The sequence below is a fragment of the Apodemus sylvaticus genome, chromosome 7 (genome assembly GCF_947179515.1).
Source record: "Apodemus sylvaticus chromosome 7, mApoSyl1.1, whole genome shotgun sequence".
Classification (NCBI taxonomy): Eukaryota; Metazoa; Chordata; class Mammalia; order Rodentia; family Muridae; genus Apodemus; species Apodemus sylvaticus.
In genome coordinates, this window is record NC_067478.1 from 70,419,611 (window position 1) to 70,438,565 (window position 18,955).

Sequence of the window (18,955 nt, forward strand, 5' to 3'; positions counted from 1 at the left end):
AAATGCTATAGCAATTGGGCAGGGAAATTTGGATGGATATTTGAATGGTGAAAGTGAATAGCTTAGCTATTGTACTTCTTAAGGTATATACCAGGTTGCAAGTAATATGAGCCCATCTTCTTTTCTTGTGAATGAGTAAAACCTACTGCCTCAAGGGGTGGTTTTCAATACAGTGGCCCCAGGGGCTCACACACTATCACTAGCTGCCTCAGTCTCCCAGCTCTGCTTTCTGTGCTGGGGGGGAGGGGGAGGCAGCAACTTACTTACCGGTCAAACAACGCTAATGGGAAAAGCCTTTCCTTCGCAGCAGCACGTATACAGATTTTACTAGCTTATGTGCACACCCATAACACGCAGCACAGAGGCCAGAAGCAGGTACACATGCTGGCAGTCACCTGTCCACCTCTGGAGTAAGGGCAGGTAAGACGCTGGCTTTGTCTGGATCCTGTGAGTGGGGTCAGCTAGTTTCTCAAGGGAAGGTGAAGATGTTCCCATAAAGAAGGCTGCCTGCTACCCCGGCAGAGTAAACAGATGTTCCCTTTGTTGAGAAAGAAGCCTTGGGTCCAGCACAGTGCAGCACTTGCACAGGCTCTGCAGTCTCCTCAGGCACAGAGGAAACATGGTTCTGTGTGCCGGGTGGGGGTGGGGCTCCAAGGGGCACTGTCTCGTTCTCACACTTGAGTTCATTTAATCTGAAGGACAGATTTGGGCCAATGAGCTTAGTATTTAAAACTCTTATTTTAGTTTTTAGGTTTGTCGTTTTGTTTTTTAATTTCTTGAGCACATGTAGCTTTTTATCCATCCTTCCCTGTGTATCAGCACTGCAATTCCAGTTTGTTATTGACTCGTTTTTCTTGAAGCTGAATAATTGTTGTTAGCCTCTTGAGCTGTCTGACATTTCATATATTGGTGATTTCTGATCAGGCATGATTCTTACAGTGTGAAGCATTACTCTGGTTTATGCCCCTTAGGAGAGTTTTGGGGATTTTAAGCAAGTAAAGTACTTAGCATCAGTTTGACCCTTTAGAAACTTGTTTTGACTCTCTAGGATGGGCTAGAGCAAGCATTTGCCCTGCAGCTGATTCCACAGCATTTTGAGGAGTGCTGTGTCTTGAGGGGCCCCTGCATCCAGGGAAGGCTTTCAACTCCAGCTGCAGAAACTGTTCTTGCCTCTGGCATCCTGGGACTGCTAGGCTGTCTCCCTGGTGTTGTTTCTCATTCCAGAGGTTACTCTTGAACAGGGTTGGTGTCATAGCATCAGTGACCAGACTGCAGGTCAGTCAGAGGTGTCAGGACCCCTGAGGCAGGTTTCTGAAGCTGTGCCAGAGAGCAGTCTGCTTCAGCAACCCTGTAACCAGCTAACCAGCTCCAACCATGTCTACTTTTCCCCATTTCTTCCTTCTCAGCTCATTGAGACTATAAGCTCAGTAGGTTCCCCTTCTCTTTGTCAATCTGGAATTTGTTTTTTACTAATTTTTAAAGGTTTCTGAGATGGATGGATAGAGAGATGGCTCAGGAGTTTAGGACACTTGTTTCTCTCACAGAGAATCTTGGTTTGATTCCCATTACCTATATAGTGGTTCACAACCATCCCTAACTCCAGTTCCAGGGGATCTGACACCCTCTTTTGACCTCTAGGCACCAGACATGACACATGATACACATACATACATGCAGGCAATACACTCATAGACATAAAAATCCATACATCTTTTTTTAAGGTTTAGACAGAATTATATGTAGCCTAGGCTATCCTTGAAGGTGCTAAGTAACCATGAATGACTATAAACTCTGATCTTCTTCCCATGTGCTGGCATTACAGATGTGTACCAGGGTGCCTGGCTTCAGTCTGGAAAATGATTGCAAGCACAGAGTCTCACCCCAGCTCGTTTCCCTTTCACCAGCTCCCACAATCCTCCTGCACTTGCTTCCTATGTGTGCAGGATGCTTCCAGAAGTTATTCAGTCTTAAGTTGTTTATAACAGTAATAGAATTTATAACCTTCTTAGTCCTCTTAGGCAGAAATGGCACAAGTTTCCTCTTTAAAACCAAGTAAGTGAAACTGCAAACTGAAAGGACCTATGGGAATGATGGCCGTGTGCCACCATACTAGGCCGGAAGTCCTACATAGATAAGCATACAGGATTTTTGTTTTGAAACTTCTAGTGAATTAATGAGTATAGGCAGTGCTTATAATAACTGCTAAATTCATACACATAGGACAGAGACATGATGTGCCTATGGTAGAATCATGTATCTGTGGCCTAGCAAAATCCAAGGAAAGAGGAACCTGGATTTGATCAAAGTTCTTGATCTATAGGAATACAAGAGACAGGATCCATATGAAAAGCATGCTTGCAGCACAAGGACAGTTGTGAGGGTGAGTCTGGGGATTCTGGCTGCGATGGGCCAGGAATAGCTTTGCATTCCTGTCTGTATGTAGTATGCATGTGCTGGTATGTGGATGCACCTCAGAGCATGGGTGCACGTTTGCGGTGAGAAGCCTTGGGTGTTACTCCTCAGGAACCGTCTGCTTTCTCAAGGTAGCGGAGCTTACGGGGACCTAGTTTTGCTGATTAGGCTGGACTGCTGGCCAGCCAGCCCAGAAGTCCTCTTACCTACTACATGCTAGCACTAGGATTTTACATGGATCTAAGGATCAAAATGTTAGCCCCTGGGGGCTGGAGAGATGGCTCAGAGGTTAAGAGCACTGACTGTTCTTCCAGAGGTCCTGAGTTCAATTCCCAGCAACCACATGGTGGCTCACAATCATCTGTAATGGGGATCCAATGCCATCTTCTGGTGTATCTGAAGACAACTACAGTGCACTCATATACATGAAATAAATAAATCTTAAAAAAATAAGTTAGCCCCTAATTTATACCTTTTTGAATGGTTAAAAAGCATTGAAAAAGGAATGCTATATTGAGATGTGAAAAACTGTACAGCGGATTTCAGTGTCCATGGTAAGGCCTTGCTGGACAGTAGTCACACTTCTTTGACTGTGGCCACTTTCCCACACCACAGGCCTAAGTTCATCTGGGGCCTGGAGACTGCACAGCCCACACTCCTATATTTACTCATCAACCCTTTAGAGAAAGAAATCTGTTGATTTTTGATCTACTCAGTGACTTAACGTCTCAATAGAGATCGCAAGGGAAGATGAGCAAAGACAGGGAAGTCTGCAGGAGTAAGGGACACAGCAGCCCCATGTCAGAGCAAGCATGTGTCCTAGCCATGCCACAGCATGGACAGCATTTGGATACCTGGTCACAAAATGAAGGACTATAGAGAAAAGCTAGAAGACAGAGAAATGTGATATTGTCAAAGACATTTGATAACAAGGAGTTGTTAATTTTTAAAGATTTGGTTTTCTGGTTATGTTTTTTTTAACTTTTTATTGATTCTTTGTGAATTCCACATCATGCACCCCAATCCCACTCATCTCCCCACCCTTCCATATGTGCTCCCCACCTTTGCATCCCCCAAATGATAAACTGAAAGCATCTTGCCATAAAGCTGTGGTATGTCACACAGTATACCCTTTGCCCCACACAGCTTTACTTGTAAATGTTCATTGCAATGAGTCATTGTTCTGTTCGAGGTCCCTGGCTTCTGCAGCACATCAATACTGGTTCTTCTCTGTGACTCTGCTAAGATATCCTGTTGTCCTGTGTCATGGAGATCTGTAGCTTTGGTTATTCCAGCAGTTCATAGATGAGGTAGATATTGGTGAGGGCCAACTCACATCCCTGGATCTGAGCCTGGGTTGCTCAGCCCACCAGCTCTCCAGTGGCCACCACCACCAGCTCTCCCTCTCCCTCCCACACCCACATCACCACAGCCAGCTTTCCAGCACTGCCCAGGCAAGGTGTGGGCCAGCTCTCCAGAGTGCTGCAGCTAGCAAGGAGCAGGGCCAGCCCATCATACAAGGGGATCATAAAGCAGCCAGTGTTAGGAGCACAGTCTGATATTTCAAAGTACCATGCTTGGTGTGCTTTATCTCAATGAGCGGGCATTGGTTACTGTGTCTGACTTCATGCAGCTGCCCCAGCCTACCATGATGTCCTCGGAGCCGACTGTCTGCTCCACTGCCGCTCGGCAGCAGCGCCCGAGCACCTGACCTGCACACACGGCCTACTCTCTGCAGCCCACCCAGTCCCATCCCCCAGCCCGCCACAGCAGCCTGTGGTTATGTTTTTAGAAACCTTAGCCTTGAAGAAAGACATCCTGCGATATTTACAGATATGTCTCAGCTTCAGAATGATCCAGGTGTGGGTGGCTGTGGAGTAGGTGTACTGAGGGGCTCTGTGGTGACAGTTGTAACCAGATCAGTTCATTGTGCTATTTTTCTTACCCCTGTATGTTTCAGAATTTACATCACAGGATAAAAACAGGAAGGTTGAGAGGTTTGGCCAGTGTGAACTGTGCGAGGAGACCATTTCTCAAAAAGTTACAACAGAAAAGGTTGTCCGAGTAAAAAGGTTTCCTTTGGGAATGAAGGAGGAATAAGTAGCCTGGGAAACTCAGTCCAGCAGACCTGTGGTGTGTCTGAAGGTTTTATTAGGAAGAATAAAAGCTTTGTAAGGTACTTTGAAAGAAAGCCCATGGGCTCAGAGCCCTGTGGGGCGCCCCAAGAGAGAGAGAGAGAGCTGATTGGCTCAGCCTGCAGTTACCATGAGAGGCCAGTCAGTCCTAGCAGGTGGCTCTATCAGGGAGAGTGTGAGGCAAATGCTGCAGCAGGCCTGTGGCCCAGCCTCTGCGCTCTGTAATTGGCAGGAATGACTGCTGTAACCAGCGCCACGCTGTGGCCTACTCATGGCTGCTGTTTACTATGTGTCGGCCTCACTGTTAAGTTGTGGTTCAGCGCGAGACTACCTGGTTGTGTTTCTGGCATGCACGGAGAAGGTACAGAGTACAGACCCAGCGAGTTCCTGTGCAGCATCTCAGGCTACAGGCTATGATCATCAGTTTGAGATAGGATGTGTTTCTGTGAGACATGTGAGGTGACCCCTTGGAAATCAGACTGGTGTTCCTTCTCTATCACAACATGGCAGATTTTTAGTGGAGTAGAAATACCCATATTCAAGTCCTAGGCTATGATCTAATCCTGACCCGCCTACAAATGACTTTTACGCATTGCTCTTTGGTGAACGGGTTAACCACTGGTTGTCACTGTTGAAAGCACACACTTTGCTTCTTCTTTCTTTCCTCATGTTTTGTCCACAAAGATACTACTATTGGGAATATTTTTCCTCTTTTCAGTATAATTTGAACTCATAAACCCAGAACTTCAGAAGGGAGTGGAAACACAGCCCTGAAGCTTCAGGCAGGATCTCATTTTTTAAATACATCACCACCAGCACCCGAGTGCATGCCAGCCCCCTTTCATCAGGAAGCCTTTGGCACCCAGAGCTTGGGACTGAGGGTTATCAGCGGTTAGTCACCCAGCTATTTCTGGAGCCATCATCTCCTGTGCTTCTCTCAGATTCAGGATCTTTGTAGCAGGTGGGAATGCTTTGTCATTTCATGAATGTACCCTGTTCACATCAAAGCATATGACGTCACACTTGGCATGGGTTTAAAGCTGATTTATCTTGTTCAGTACCAGTGATCCTACTTTCAGTGACATCCTCCTGGGCAGTGGCTAGCTTACACTGGTCAGCAGAGTTGGAACCAGGAGGCATCAGAGGCCAAGTGTAGAGATGCAGGCCTGTAACCTCAGCATTTGGGAGGCTAAGGCAGGAGGGCATGGTGTTAGAGGCCAGCAGGAGGTATATAGCAAGGAAACATATCTGGACAGGGACTGGGGAAGTGCATCTGAGCCACTGAAGAAACCAGTTCAGTGAGGGAAAGAGACGTGAGCTACCAAGCTACCATGGCAAGCTTTCGGTGTGACTGTGGGGTGGGGTCAAGGACAACATGGTGATGAGACTCTGGGAATGATCTGCATGGTGCACAGGGCAGGAAAGTCAACTGTCCTTATGGACACGTGCTCTTGAGGCCCTGGAAACTCCAGGAACTGCCCAAACCCAGCAAGATAAAGGTGGTCAGAGTCTGAACGGAGAAAGGGAGAGTCAGGCACAGGCCAGAGATTGGTTCCTTCATTTTGTGGTACAGACAGTCTGGACATGAAGCGCAAAACAAACAAAACAAATTAAAAGAAAAACTGAATTCCAAATATTTATTTTAAAATGTGGAAGTGATATAAAATATCTTAAACACCACTTTTTTTGGGGGGGGCGGGAACCTACGTTTCACATTAACTAGCAAAAACATAGCTTGTTCTGGAGCTGAGAGGTAGCTCGGCAGGTAGGATTTGCTGCACAAGCCTAACCTAGATTTAACCTCTGGAAGGTGGAAGGAGAGAAAATATTGCAAGTTGCCTCTGACCTCCACACTTGCATGATGGCACCCCTCTGCCTCCTCCCTCTTGCTAAATAAACAAATAAATGCAGTAAGATTTAGCATGGTAATGTCCGTGCATTGTGTCAAAACAGGTGCAGACCGATCTGCAAATGCATCCCTAGCACTCTGCCTGTCGGTCAAAGGATAAACACATCTGCATTACTGATATTACCAAATTGTGGTCCATAAGCACTGCACTGATGTGTACTCAGTGCCTCCCCAGAGCCTGCCACCTGAAACAGCTTATTTGGGGATGGCATAATGACACATTTCTTCTTACTAATCTGGGAGGTTTTGTCCTGTTTTTTATTTATTTGTTTGGTTGGTTTTTTGAGACAGGGTTTCTCTGTGTAGGTGTCCTGGAACTAGACCAGGCTGGCCTCGAACTCAGAAATCCACCTGCCTTCCCAAATGTTGGGATTAAAGGCATGTGCCACCACTGCCCGGCCCTGTTTTTATCTTGAGACCAAGTTTCATTGTAAAACTTGAGCAGACTCAAATGTGGCAATCCTCCTGCGTCAGTTTTCTTAAGTATTTCAGGTGTGTACTGCCATACCCACTATGAGAAAGTTTTCTTAAGAAACCATAAAGGCTCTGTCTGACTTCTTGTTCTGTTTTTAAAAAGAAACTATTGGTGAATTTTTTTGTTTTTTTATTTTTTTTTGGTTTTTTGGAGACAGGGTTTCTCTGTATAGCCCTGGCTGTCCTGGAACTCACTCTGTAGACCAGGCTGGCCTTGAACTCAGAAATCTGCCTGCCTCTGCCTCCCAGAGTGCTGGGATTACAGGCGTGCGCCAGCACCGCCAGGCCTATTGGTGAATTTTGATGGAAGTTGAAAATTACCACTATAAATTTAGGAAGAGCAAACTGGGGAGACTGGAAAGGCCACGGGCATTTTCTTTTGTCTTCAGAGTTCTTGAGCTTCTAGGGTAAAAAGGCTGTCCACACGGAGTTCTTGCTCCCAGTGGGTGATCAGGCTGAGCATATTCCAACTCAGGCTGCAACGCCAGCCACATGCAGGCAGCTGAAGAGCCACAGGCCACAGGGCCCTTCCTATCCGATCTGCAGTCGGTGCTGGGTCCTCTGAACACTTCTCCGAGGTGTGTAGCCTCTACTGTTCTCTGCTGGTTTTTCCTTTTTCTCTGTCAGACATAAATGAAGAACTGAATACTCACAAGACCAACTGGCCTCACATTTACCATTATTGAGAAAACAGGGTTCTTATGATGAGGAATCTCACCATGCAGTTAGCAGTGGGTTTCATAAACCCCTAAGTGAGAACAGTGAAGCCTGTTTCTCAGTAATTTTACAAGTATGAATGATGTTTACTACTTTGGTATTTTTCTTCATTTTAATACAAAGAGGTTGGGAGCCGGCTTTTAAATGAGTGCTGGGACTTGGCACTGGCAAGGTACACACCTTGGCATTTGGTGGCATTATTCCATGTGTGACTTATGAATAGGTATTTGTCCTTTCTGTTTCTGTGACTCACCCCACCTAATTGCTGTTTCAGGAAGGGTTTTCGCTCATTGGCAGCAAGAGCTGGCTGAAGATTGTAAGACGAATGGACTGTCTTCTGTTTGGAACAACAATAAAGGCAAGATGGCACTGAGCCGCATGGCCAGCCAAGTTTCACTCATGCCCCACTTTTCCCACTGCTGTGTATGTGGCAAGGTAGGGACACGGGGAGCCCCTGGGGCAGGGGGTAACCAGTGCTGGAAGAATGTGTTGAAGAAAGGTTTGCTCAGTAAGCAAAACTCCAAGCAAGTAGGAGTTCCCCTGGCATGCAGGCTGGTGGCCAGTACGGGGCTGTGCTGGGTGAGCACCGGCAGCAGACGGGATGGCAGTGTGTCTGGTTAGGTGTTTAAAAAGGTATTTTGAAGGTTCCATTGAATATATATTGTCATTTCTTCTCATTGTAATATTTAAAAATAGGAACTGGGTGTGCCTTTAAATCCAAGCACTCCAAAGGCAGAGGCAGACAGATCTCTGTGACTTCAAAGCTTGCCTGGTCACAGTTCCAAGTCAGCCAGGACTATGTAGCGAGACCCTGCCTCAGAAAACAAACACCAAACAAACAAACAAAATTCCTGGCCAGTAAAAGGCTTAGTGGATAAAGCTGTGTCCCATCTCTGAGACCCAAAAATACAGAGAACCCACTTCTGTAAGCTGTACTGTGATGCCCATGGGATGGCATCATAGCCACCTGTAACCAGTTCCAGGGGATCTTATTCTCAGTTCTAACCTCTGTGAACCCCCTCGCCACCCCACCCCACGTTACACATATAGACATAAATAATGCAAGTAAATCTTAAAAAATTAAAATTCCCTTTTATTTGTTTGCTAGCTATGTTAAATATCAAAGAAATGCAAACTAATCACCTAGATGATGCCCCTTAAAAAAACCATGAAGCTGGTAGGGGGGTGGTGGTGGTGGTGGTGGTAGTGGTGGTGGTGGTGGTGGTGGTGGTGGTGGTGGTGGTGGTGGTGGTGGTGGTGGTACACACCTTTAATCCCAGCACTAGGGACAAAGAGGAATATGGGGATCTGTGAGTTTAAGGCCAGCGTGATCTTCAGAGCAAAGTTCCAGGACAGCCTGGGCTACAAAGAAAAACTCTGTGTTAGGAAAACAAAACTAGGGCTGGCGAGATGGCTCAGTGGTTAAAAGCACTGGCTGCTCTTCCAGAGCTCCTGAGTTCAATTCCCAGCAACCACATGGTGGCTCAGAACCATCTGTAATGGGATCTGACACCCTCTTCTGGGGTGTCTGAAGACAGCGACAGATACAGTGTACTCATATACATAAAATAAATAAATCTTAAAAAAAAAAAAGGAGAGAGAGAGAGAGAGAGAGAGGAGAGAGAGAGAGAGAGAACACACCAATCTGGTAACATCTGGCCAAGCATATAATAATGAAATTTAGGGGACAGATACTAATTTTAAGTCAGACCTTAGGAATTCAAGGAGAGCTCAAGAGTATTTAGTGAACGGCTCTTAGCCAGGAGCATAGACTCCAAAGAACATATGGAGTTCAAGGGTCTGTGAACTTCCAGGGGTTCCCAGTGACCTCTAACTTAAACTTGCAGTTCTTTCTGCTATGGATCTGGGTGACAAACTGTGGTAGTATGGAACACTTATGGAGGACACACAGGAGCTTTCCTGCCACTGTACAATGGTGGATCTCAGAAGCTATTCCTGCTCATTGTCTCTAAGGTGGCTACAGTCATGCTTACTTAATACATTAGGAAGAAGGCCTACCTCAGCAGGTCACAGGTAGTATTTAACAATGTAACAACCAGAAAGAAATGTAACGACCATTAAAAGAAACCAAAGAACTGGCTTCCTGGACCACAAGTGGACACAATACAGAGAGTAACAGTTCCAACCCAGCGTCTTAACGTTCATCTTTGGCTCAAGGAACATTGGAGAAAAGGGGGCAGAAAGAACACCAGGAGCTCTGCTGTGAATCAGTCTTTCCTGGGAAATAGACATAAACAATACTGGTACAATGGCAACATTAACAGACATCTTAATGTTGGAAAACATCTGTGTTTCTTCTGTAAATCATACACATACTCCATTTACATTAACTTTGCTTCAAAGCATTTAGACACTGTATATGAATAATTTACATAAGCTTTAATACATGTCATAATTAGACTTTTTAGGGATTGGTTTTTATTATTTAAATGTATGTGCACATGCCCCTGGTGGTCAGAGACTTTTTTTTTTTTTAGATTTATTTATTTTATGTATATAAGTATACTGTAGCTGTGTAGCTGTCTTCAGACACTCCAGAAGAGGGAGTCAGATCAGATCTTATTATAGATGGTTGTGAGACACCATGTGGTTGCCGGGATTTGAACTCAGGACCTCTGGAAGAGTAGTCAGTGCTCTTAACCGCTGAGCCATCTCTCCAGCCCCCGGTCAGAGACTTCTGATCCTCTGGGTTACAGATAATTGTGTGTTGACCAATGTGGGTGCTGGGAATTGAACTGAGGTCAATAAGTACTTTTCCCACTCCCCCTTTCCCTTCTCCCTTTGGCCCCCACCCCACTTTCTCTGGGCCTGGCTCACTCCAGCCCATAGTTTTGGGGTTTTTTTGTTTATTTCTCATTACGGATGGTTGTGAGCCACCTTGTGGTCACTGGGATTTGAACTCATGACCTCCGGAAGAGCTGGCAGTGCTCTTAACTGATGAGCCATCTCTTCAGCCCTTAGACTTTTTTAAAAATTAAAACTAGAAGTATTTTGCTTGCCATTATATAAATGATATTCTTTATCCACAAGTTATTTCCAGCTACTTAATATTGATTTCTTTTCTAAGTCAATTCAAATTTAACCTCCTTATTGAACTTTTATTAACATGTTAATATTTAGGTTTCAAGGAAAGTGATTTTCTCATCCACAAATAATGATTATTTATTTTCAGTGGTTCACATTTTGTAGTACTTTCCCTACCTGTGATGGCTATTCTTCATTGTTCAGTAAAATAAAAACAATTTGGCTTGCTTTTAGAATCACCTAGGAAAGACAGCTCTAGGCATGACTGTGCGGGCGCCTCTGGAGGTTTCGGTGAGGAGACAGGACTCAGCCGGATGTGGGTTGGGTGCCTGGATGGAATGAAGTGGAGTGGGCAGGGCAGTCTAGTGAACACCAGCACTGATCTTTCTGCAGATGACATGTGACCAGCCACCTCAGCCCCCACGCCTCTGCTCCACAGTGAGCAGAACCCCATGACCCCCCCTCCCCCAGCCAAGAGAACCCTGTTTTGCTCTAGTTGTTCTCAGCCAAGTACATGTCACAGCAGCAGGACAGTGACCAGCCTCTACACTGAGCCCTGGCCCCTGTGGCTGTGTCAGTGTCCTGGCCTCTCCCTGACTGCATGGGTTATGGTGTTCAAGTGGTAAATGCATCTCTAGCTGCTGCTTAGGTTTTTATTACATCAAGGAGGTTCTATTTCAGTTGTAGTTTATTTACTGAGTTGTTTGCCAGGATTGCACAATGCATTATAGCAAATGTTTTTTATCACTATTTTTTGGGTGGTAGGAGGGAGGTACGGGAGAGCCAATCACAGCACAATTTGGGGGTAGTTGGGTTTCTCCTTCTAGCATGTAGGTCTCAGGGACAGAAATCAGGTCATCAGAATTAGTAGCGAGTGCCTTTACCCTGAGCCATCTGCAGGCTCCATCAAACACTTTGACACTTAGCAACATCATGTTTCTCCTCCTCCTCTGTACTGTCTTGATGTCACATACTAACAGAGCTTTCAATCCCTGTACAACATACCCTATTGTTCAGATCGACAAATAGAGGTAAGGTTTGTTTTCCTGTAGCCGAAATTTAACATAATTTGAATTCTGCAGATAGTAAACATTGTATTTTTCTCTCTTTAAGCAGAATACACAGACGACATAGGCTTGTAAAATGGGTCTCCTTCCTTTAAACAGTGAGATCACTAGTGAGAACCCTGGCTACTGGACTAACAGCAGACACTATCTGAAAGACACTTTGGATGAAAGGAGTAAATCTTTGTTTCTTATCCTAGCAACTCACTAAAGAAATTTGTTGATTTTGTCTATCCTGGGCTTTGAAGATTACCTCAAAGCAAATACACTGAAGTTTGTTCTTTTGGCTGTATTAAGTTAATTTTCCACTGCTATAATGAAATAACAGGCTAGGCTACTTTATAAAGGAAAACAGGTTTACACAGCTTGCAGTCTTGGGGGCTCAAGGGACTGGAATCTGGTGAGGCCCTTCTTGCTGACAAGGTCTCAAAGACATCTTATGGCAAGAACCAGGGAGCAAACATGTGTCTAGCCTTGCCCCCTAGTCTTACAAAGCACCCAAGATTCAGTCACTTGGGCTCTGCCCAGTGACCTTCCGTAATCCTAATGACCTCCTCAGGGCCTGGCCTCTCAACATCCTGGGTTAGTGACTGTCCTTTTGAGCCTCAAGACTGAGATGCAGTTTAAACCTCAGTAATCTGAAGCTAACAGGAAAACAGATGGCTACTCAAGGTCTGTGATGCCCCTGTGGCTGTGTGGCACTGGAGTAGCACACCTTCCAGAGCTGGGGACAATATCTGCTGCAGAGTGGCACTTGGTAAGCCTACTCCCTCCTGGGAAGAAAAGCCTCCATTGTGCTATGTATGGAGACAGTGCAGAGGCCAGCACTCAGCCTTCTTCCTGTTCTCAAAAGGTCTGTGGAGTTTCCTGTAAATTACCTAACTTGAAATTAACTAAGATCAGAATCACCTCTTTGTTATTGCTGCTGTTGTCGTTGTTGTTTTTTCGAGACGTATAGCCCTGGCTGTCCTTGAACTCACTTGTAGACCAGGCTAGTCTCAAACTCAAATCTGCCTGCCTTTGCTTCCCAAGTGCTGGGATTAAAGGCGTGTGCCACCACTGCCTGGCCAGAATCACCTCTTAAAATACTGTAATTCTTAGGTGGCTGACAGCTTAGGTGACCCAAACTGTCTGGACAGTTTGTGAACTTGAAAATGTTTTCCTTGGAGGTGGGGAGATGGCTTAGTAGACAGGAGCACTTAACTGCTCTTGGAGAGGCCTGAGTTGTGTTTCCACCACAGGTTGCTCACTCACAAGTGCCTGTAACTGCAGCTCCAGGAACTCTGACACCCTCTACTGGCTCTGTGATCCTTTTCCTCTCAGAAGGTTCCAAGTTGCTTTAACTGACTTGATAAATTTGGAAATTATTCATCCAGAAGTCTCAAGTGCTAAAGGCAGCAATAAGCACACACAAGAGAAAGATACAAATGAACTAAGAAGCTTAGGAAAAAGTTTTCAAGCTCAATTATAACCAGAGAAATGCAAGTGAAAATCTGCTTACAAAAATGACCATGAGAAACATCTCAGTTCTGAATGCACAGGGAACAGGCACACAGCAAGTCTGCATTCAGGAGTTATAATAGGGGAAAGGTTGGGGCAACCTGAATATCCGTCAGTAGGAGGCCAGTTAAATAAAGAGATATGCTTTAGCTTTTAGAAGTAATGAGCTATACTTCTATTTTTATACACCCATTGAATAGAAAATTAGGCTACAGCACTGTGGCTTAAAATATGCACAAAATACAACCTATATATTATGTATTACATGGGAGAGTTCTAAGGTGACTTCTAACAGATTGAGGTACTTACTCTTCAAGGGAGTGATGACATTACCCTCAGAAAGCTGGGTGAATGGGAATATGGGGAGGGGCTCTACATGCTCCCTAGAGCCCAAGTCTTTGGCACATTTTATAGACAGAATAAACTGAGGGGAGAGGGGTGGAAGCAGCAACTTGTTTATAGGAACTTTTAGAATTTCACTGAGGTTGGGAATGTTTTCACACTCACGAGATTAACATGGAAAGGGCAAGGGCAATCTACATGCTAATCTCAGCACCTGCTTACCGTGTGGGAAAAAACTGAGCATGTATGCAGTGCTGTGTGGGAAGCTTTGGGTGGGCTGACTCATCTAGACAGAATATTAGATTGGAAAAAGGAAACTGGTACTAAATAATGGCTCTATGTTACTATATGATCCAGGTCTGATATTAAGCTTAGAATCAAGTAACTTAATGTTACTTGTAGGTTTGTTTATTTTAGTTGCACCTGCCCCACATTTGCCAATTTGCCCAAGGACAGAACTCATACAGGAGACTAAAGGAATCTTGTATGGCTGTGTAGCCGCCATGTGTCCTAAGGATACACGTACTTCTGGCATGTGCCTGTGCCCTGTGCCCTCCTCCCTGGATGTTGGAGTTCGCTGCCTCATTTAACATGGCAGCCGGCTGCCCTCCCACCCCCTGAGAGCAGAGCAGAGCAGAGCTGTCTTCCTTAGGCACTCTCCACTTTTTTTTTTTTTTTTTTGAGGCAGGCTCTCTCACTGAATTCACAACTTACTTTTTCACTGAGGCTGTCTGGCCACTCCCCAGTGCAGGGATGACAGGCAGAAGTGCATGCCTGGCTTTTATGTGAGTGCTGGAGGTCCAGTGCAGGTCCTCATGTTTGCAGTGAGCACCTTACCCCAGAGCCTTCTTCCCAGCCCAGCCTGCTCTTCCCTTTGTCCTAGTCAGCAACATTTTAGTGAACCAGGACTATCATATTTTTTTTTCAGGCTTTTCTATTTAAGGAATGAGATACTTTGAAATTTACTATTATTGTTTATGCTAACCTAAAATTCTATTTAAAATAAAAAATATCAGCTGTAAATTCTGTATTGAAAGCAAGATAAAATGCTGACCTTCCAGTCAGTGGAATGACCATCGAGTTTGCTAGTGTCATTGCCTGAGGTAAATGAATTCTGGCACAAAGTAAGGCTTCTAAAAAGGTACAGAAACAAGTCCCTGGCTTCTGTGCACCTGCCCAACAAGGAAGAGAGTGTTCCCCGGAAGATCTCACAGTGAACGATACTCAATGATGACATTTCATTTTCACACAGAACAAGAGCCGAATGTTTCGCATTCAGTTCAGTGGGGAGTCCAAGGAGGCGGCGCTGGAGCACTGCTGTGGCTGTGTGCAGAGCCTGGCCCAGTACGTCACCGTTCAGGAGCCTGACAGCACTACCCAGGAGCTTCAGAAGAGCCCAGGCCCACGGGAGGCAGGTGAAAGCCAAGGGAAGGACCCACTGCAGCAGGGGGTGAGTGCTCATAATGCTGATCGTGTGGTGGAGTGGGAGGAGGCTGCTCACTGCCACCTGTAACACCAGCTGCACATGACCCAATATGATCTTCTGGCCCCCCACTCACATGTACATGCACACATACACACCAGTCAAAAACATTTAAAAAAAAAATCTAATGTTGAGTGATCTTTTAAATTCAAGGTTCATGCTTTCAAACTAGCTGCCTAAAGGCCAAGAAAGAAGACAGGAAACCCCATCTGTATTCCAATGTCATTACAGAACAGGGGTTCTCAAAGTGTGATCCCGGGACCCTCAAGGTCAAGACCATTCATCACAGTAAAACACTATCTACCACGTTCACTGTCTGCTTTAGTGGGACCAAAAGACTTAGGGGTCTGGCTCCTGACACTACAAGCCAGGCTGTTTCTCAAAGTACCTAAGCAAGACACCTGACAAACTACCACTACCCCAAGGGAGCGTGCTTCACAGAACCTCAAGGGCAGCTCAGGGCAGTGAATCTCAGAGTGAGCACTTCAGAGGGAACAGAGGCCTTTCATCCCAGACAACAATGGAAACTACTACTGATAGTAACAGGTGTGATTTGGTTTTGGACAAGATCTTCCCTGTAAACCTGTGATCCTTCTGCCCCAGCATCCAGGTTTGTACCAGTGTGCTGGGCCCAAAATGTAAGCTGAAGTAAGAATCTTGGAAAACTTGTGTGTGCCACACAGGTGCCAGACCTTTCTAACCCAAGACATTTTTGAGCCTCCCTAGGTAAATGGGGTTTTCCTTTTGAACAAGTGACAGAACTTGTTGACACCTAGTTAGGTATAGTTTGCTGAACAATATGTATACGCTGACCAATACATGGAGTCTAAAGATTTCAAATGGCTGAGAGAGAGAGCTATCCAAGTGCAGACCAGAGCAGTGGCTGTGGTGCCAAGGCACTTCAAGTTCACTGGTACAGTTCAGTCTTTGTTTCCTGCCTATGTGCATATTACCAAATAAGGCAAGTATGGTTGCACCACGTGGGAACACATGCAGACTGTGAGCTACAACAGCAGACGAAGGCTCCAGTGTGCTGGCTCTAAAGAATGGTGCCAGACTGTCTGGGTACAAACATCCTGAAAGGACTAAGTCTGTTTTCAGGGACTCTTCTCATCTGTAATTTTGTGTTCTGGATAGGTGAAAGGGCCTGATATTATGCAAGGGCCACAAGCTCTGGTATCTGAACAGATCTAGGTTAGAGTCCTAGCCTGTTATTTGGTAGCTGTGTGATCTCAGAGAAGTACTGGGGAGGAACACTGAACAGTGCCTGGAGAACAAACAGAAACCACACTTGTCACAACCGCTGTTGCCAGCACAACCACCTTTGCAGCTCTGCCCTTCTGCCAGTGAACAAAGGTCAGACCCTCCAGAGCCCAGAAGGAATAGGAGACTCACTGAATTGGCAAGGCAGAAGGCCAAGCCATTGAGCACAAGCACAGCCCACAGCAAGCTTGTCTTAGACCAGACATTTCCCAAGCTGACCCATGACTTCTGAGACATAAAGCTGGACGCATGCTTTCTTAGTTGAGGCCTGGCCAAGTTCAGGTCATTGTGACACACTCAGGTGTGTCATTTACCTATGCCTTGTCTTTTTAGTTAAGAGTAGTTGTTCCCTTCCTTGCAGATAGGAATAATTAAAGTTCTTGAGTCATTTCTTGGCATATGTTTTAGGTTTTACTTTTCCCTAGCCTTGTAATTTTGTTAATTGTGGCCTCACCAGGTGTTTCTCAGCCAGATAGCTCTTGAGGCAACCCACACCACTATAGGGGAAGGCTGGGCAGGAGCTAGGGGTGGGGAGGAGACAGGAAGAAGTGGTAGTTCTTAGGACCTCTTGTGAGCACAGATGTCCAGAAGCAGTAGTAGCAAGAATAAAGTCTTAGTGTGTGTACAAAGCTTCCCTCCACTGCTAAGTTGAACCACCCTGTCCAAGAGCTCACCACACTCAGAGGGCATGGCAACCCTCAGCTGCTGTTTAGTGTTGGGGGTGGTCACGTTTTGGCTGACATCTTTCTTACTGCAGCACCGTGTGAGCTAAACTGATAGGTAGCCCACAAAAGCACTGACAGCAGAGATAGAGGGACACTAGGCACCAAAGTTTGACTTCTGTAACACATGATAAACTATAGGAATTTAAAACGTGAACCAGACCTATCTAAGGGCTCCTGACACATAGTCCCACTCCACTCCCCACCACCACCCCTCTCCCCTCCCTCCTTTCTAACTGCATATTTCTCTGCAGCCCTCCCTGACCCTGGAGCAGCACCTGTGTATGGCAGCTGGGACAGGTTCTCTACAGGAAAGGACTTCAGTGACACATCTAGCTCAGGTATTTCTGTGCTGGATTTTGTTCCTAAAAAGGGAACAAAATACAAGAATTTGTATTCCTCTATTCTTTCTCTGTCCTAGAAAAGAACCCTAGAGTATTCTTAAACAGAAGATGAAGTCGGTCGAGGACAAGGTACTGCCGTGAGCCTTGCCCCCGCCCTTAGATCACATAGGACAGCATGTGTAGACGGGCTGTATGTACTGAGGAACTTGAAGCACTGCTTCTCCTAAAGAATCAAGGAATCCAATTTAATTTTGGAATTAGGTTTTATAAACTGTTCTAAAACAAATACCAAAACCAAATCTGGATTCTAATTCCTTCAAGGGCCATCTTTTAGTGCTATAATTTCAACTAAGGAACATGGAGAGTAGGAGGAAGGCATAAAAAATCCCTATTGCTGTTTTCCTGAACATGGGCTCTGGTAAAGATGGCTCTGGAGCCAACTCCAGAACATTTAACATGAGCAGCTCAGTTCCAAAGACACGGGAGGATAAAAGCTGGTACATAAGCTGCCCATGAGTACAGACCCACATCTTCTACCAGTTCTTTAAGTCCATGGACCAGCAGCTGTGTGCCACCCTTTTGCTTGCTGACTTTCTCAACACCCTGCCACTCAGCCCTCCTTGCAGATGGCTCCTGCCCACTTGTAGCTCCCTTCACACTTACAGTAGTTGGCTGCCACCTCTGCTGGACTTCACTGAGGAATCTTTGGTTCACTACATGCTGGCTGTACCAGGCAAGGGCTTATACCAACAACTCATGCTTTTCACAGAACCGTATGTTCATCATTGTGAAAGGATGAGGAGTCCTTTCTATTTAAACAGCATCTATTAAACTGTGCAAATAGTGGTAACAAAGATAAGGGGCTTGTGGGGAGGGCATGCCTGCTTACTAAAGATAAATAAGAGTTACAGATAAAAACTTAAACGAAGGCAGCAGGAGAACAAATGCTGATCATGTATGAGGCCTTGGGTTTAATCTCCAGCCTGTACCCACAGAAAAGAAAGGCGAAGAATTCTTACCTCTTAATGCCCTAGCAACTGTGAAGAGGAAAAAACCTTGTCCAGCAGGAGACAGACTTTCCCACTTCAGGAGTGTCTTAGTAGGGCAAGGTGTTGTGTTTTGACAAAGAGAACACTCTGTCAGCGGTGTCCCAGCACCTGATTACACAGCATTGATGAGAACAGAAACAGCCCAAGTTTGCTCTGGCCATTTTGGGCAGATAATCCTGTGAATACAAAGTTGGATAAACTTCTGGAAGACAATTGATACAAAACAAGTTTAGTATCATATTTTCTTAAAACGTTGTTTCAGCTATGTAAGTGTATATAGAAGAATGTTTATCATAATAACGATACAGTCCAGATTGGAATCGAGCTGGAGACATGGCTCAGTGGTTAAGAGCACCAACTGCTCTTCCAGAGAACCTGAGTTCAGTTTTCAGCAACCACATGGGGGCTCACAACCATCTGTAAAGGGATCTGATGCCCTCTTCTGGGGTGTCTGAAGATAATGTACTCGCATACATAAAATAAACAAATCTTTAAA

The 18,955-nt window shown here is 45.4% G+C and overlaps 1 protein-coding gene and 1 long non-coding RNA gene across 8 annotated transcripts in view; one reads left to right on the forward strand and one right to left on the reverse strand.

Moving 5' to 3' along the window:
* Positions 1 to 18,955, forward strand: part of Rec114 (REC114 meiotic recombination protein) — a 92,788-nt gene that overhangs the window by 70,510 nt on the left and 3,323 nt on the right. The window contains exons 3-6 of one of the 3 annotated variants that reach the window (XM_052188178.1): positions 7,922 to 8,005; positions 14,851 to 15,070; positions 16,496 to 16,530; positions 17,342 to 17,407. In XM_052188178.1, coding sequence (XP_052044138.1) covers positions 7,922 to 8,005; positions 14,851 to 15,070; positions 16,496 to 16,530; positions 17,342 to 17,407 — 405 coding nt within the window. Of the gene's footprint in view, positions 1 to 7,921; positions 8,006 to 14,850; positions 15,071 to 16,495; positions 16,531 to 17,320; positions 17,408 to 18,955 lie in introns of all 3 variants that reach the window. The other 2 variants (XM_052188177.1, XM_052188180.1) reach the window with 2 other exon arrangements.
* LOC127688977 (uncharacterized) lies at positions 6,171 to 18,411 on the reverse strand. 5 transcript variants are annotated; one of them, XR_007978802.1, is made up of 6 exons: positions 18,074 to 18,411; positions 17,345 to 17,431; positions 10,870 to 11,021; positions 8,916 to 9,009; positions 7,901 to 7,984; positions 6,171 to 7,550 (listed from the first exon to the last, which is right to left on the reverse strand). It is a non-coding gene; the product is annotated as an uncharacterized LOC127688977 (long non-coding RNA). The 5 variants fall into 5 exon arrangements; XR_007978801.1 differs by lacking the exon at positions 7,901 to 7,984; XR_007978798.1 differs by lacking the exon at positions 6,171 to 7,550 and having other exon boundaries at positions 7,828 to 7,984.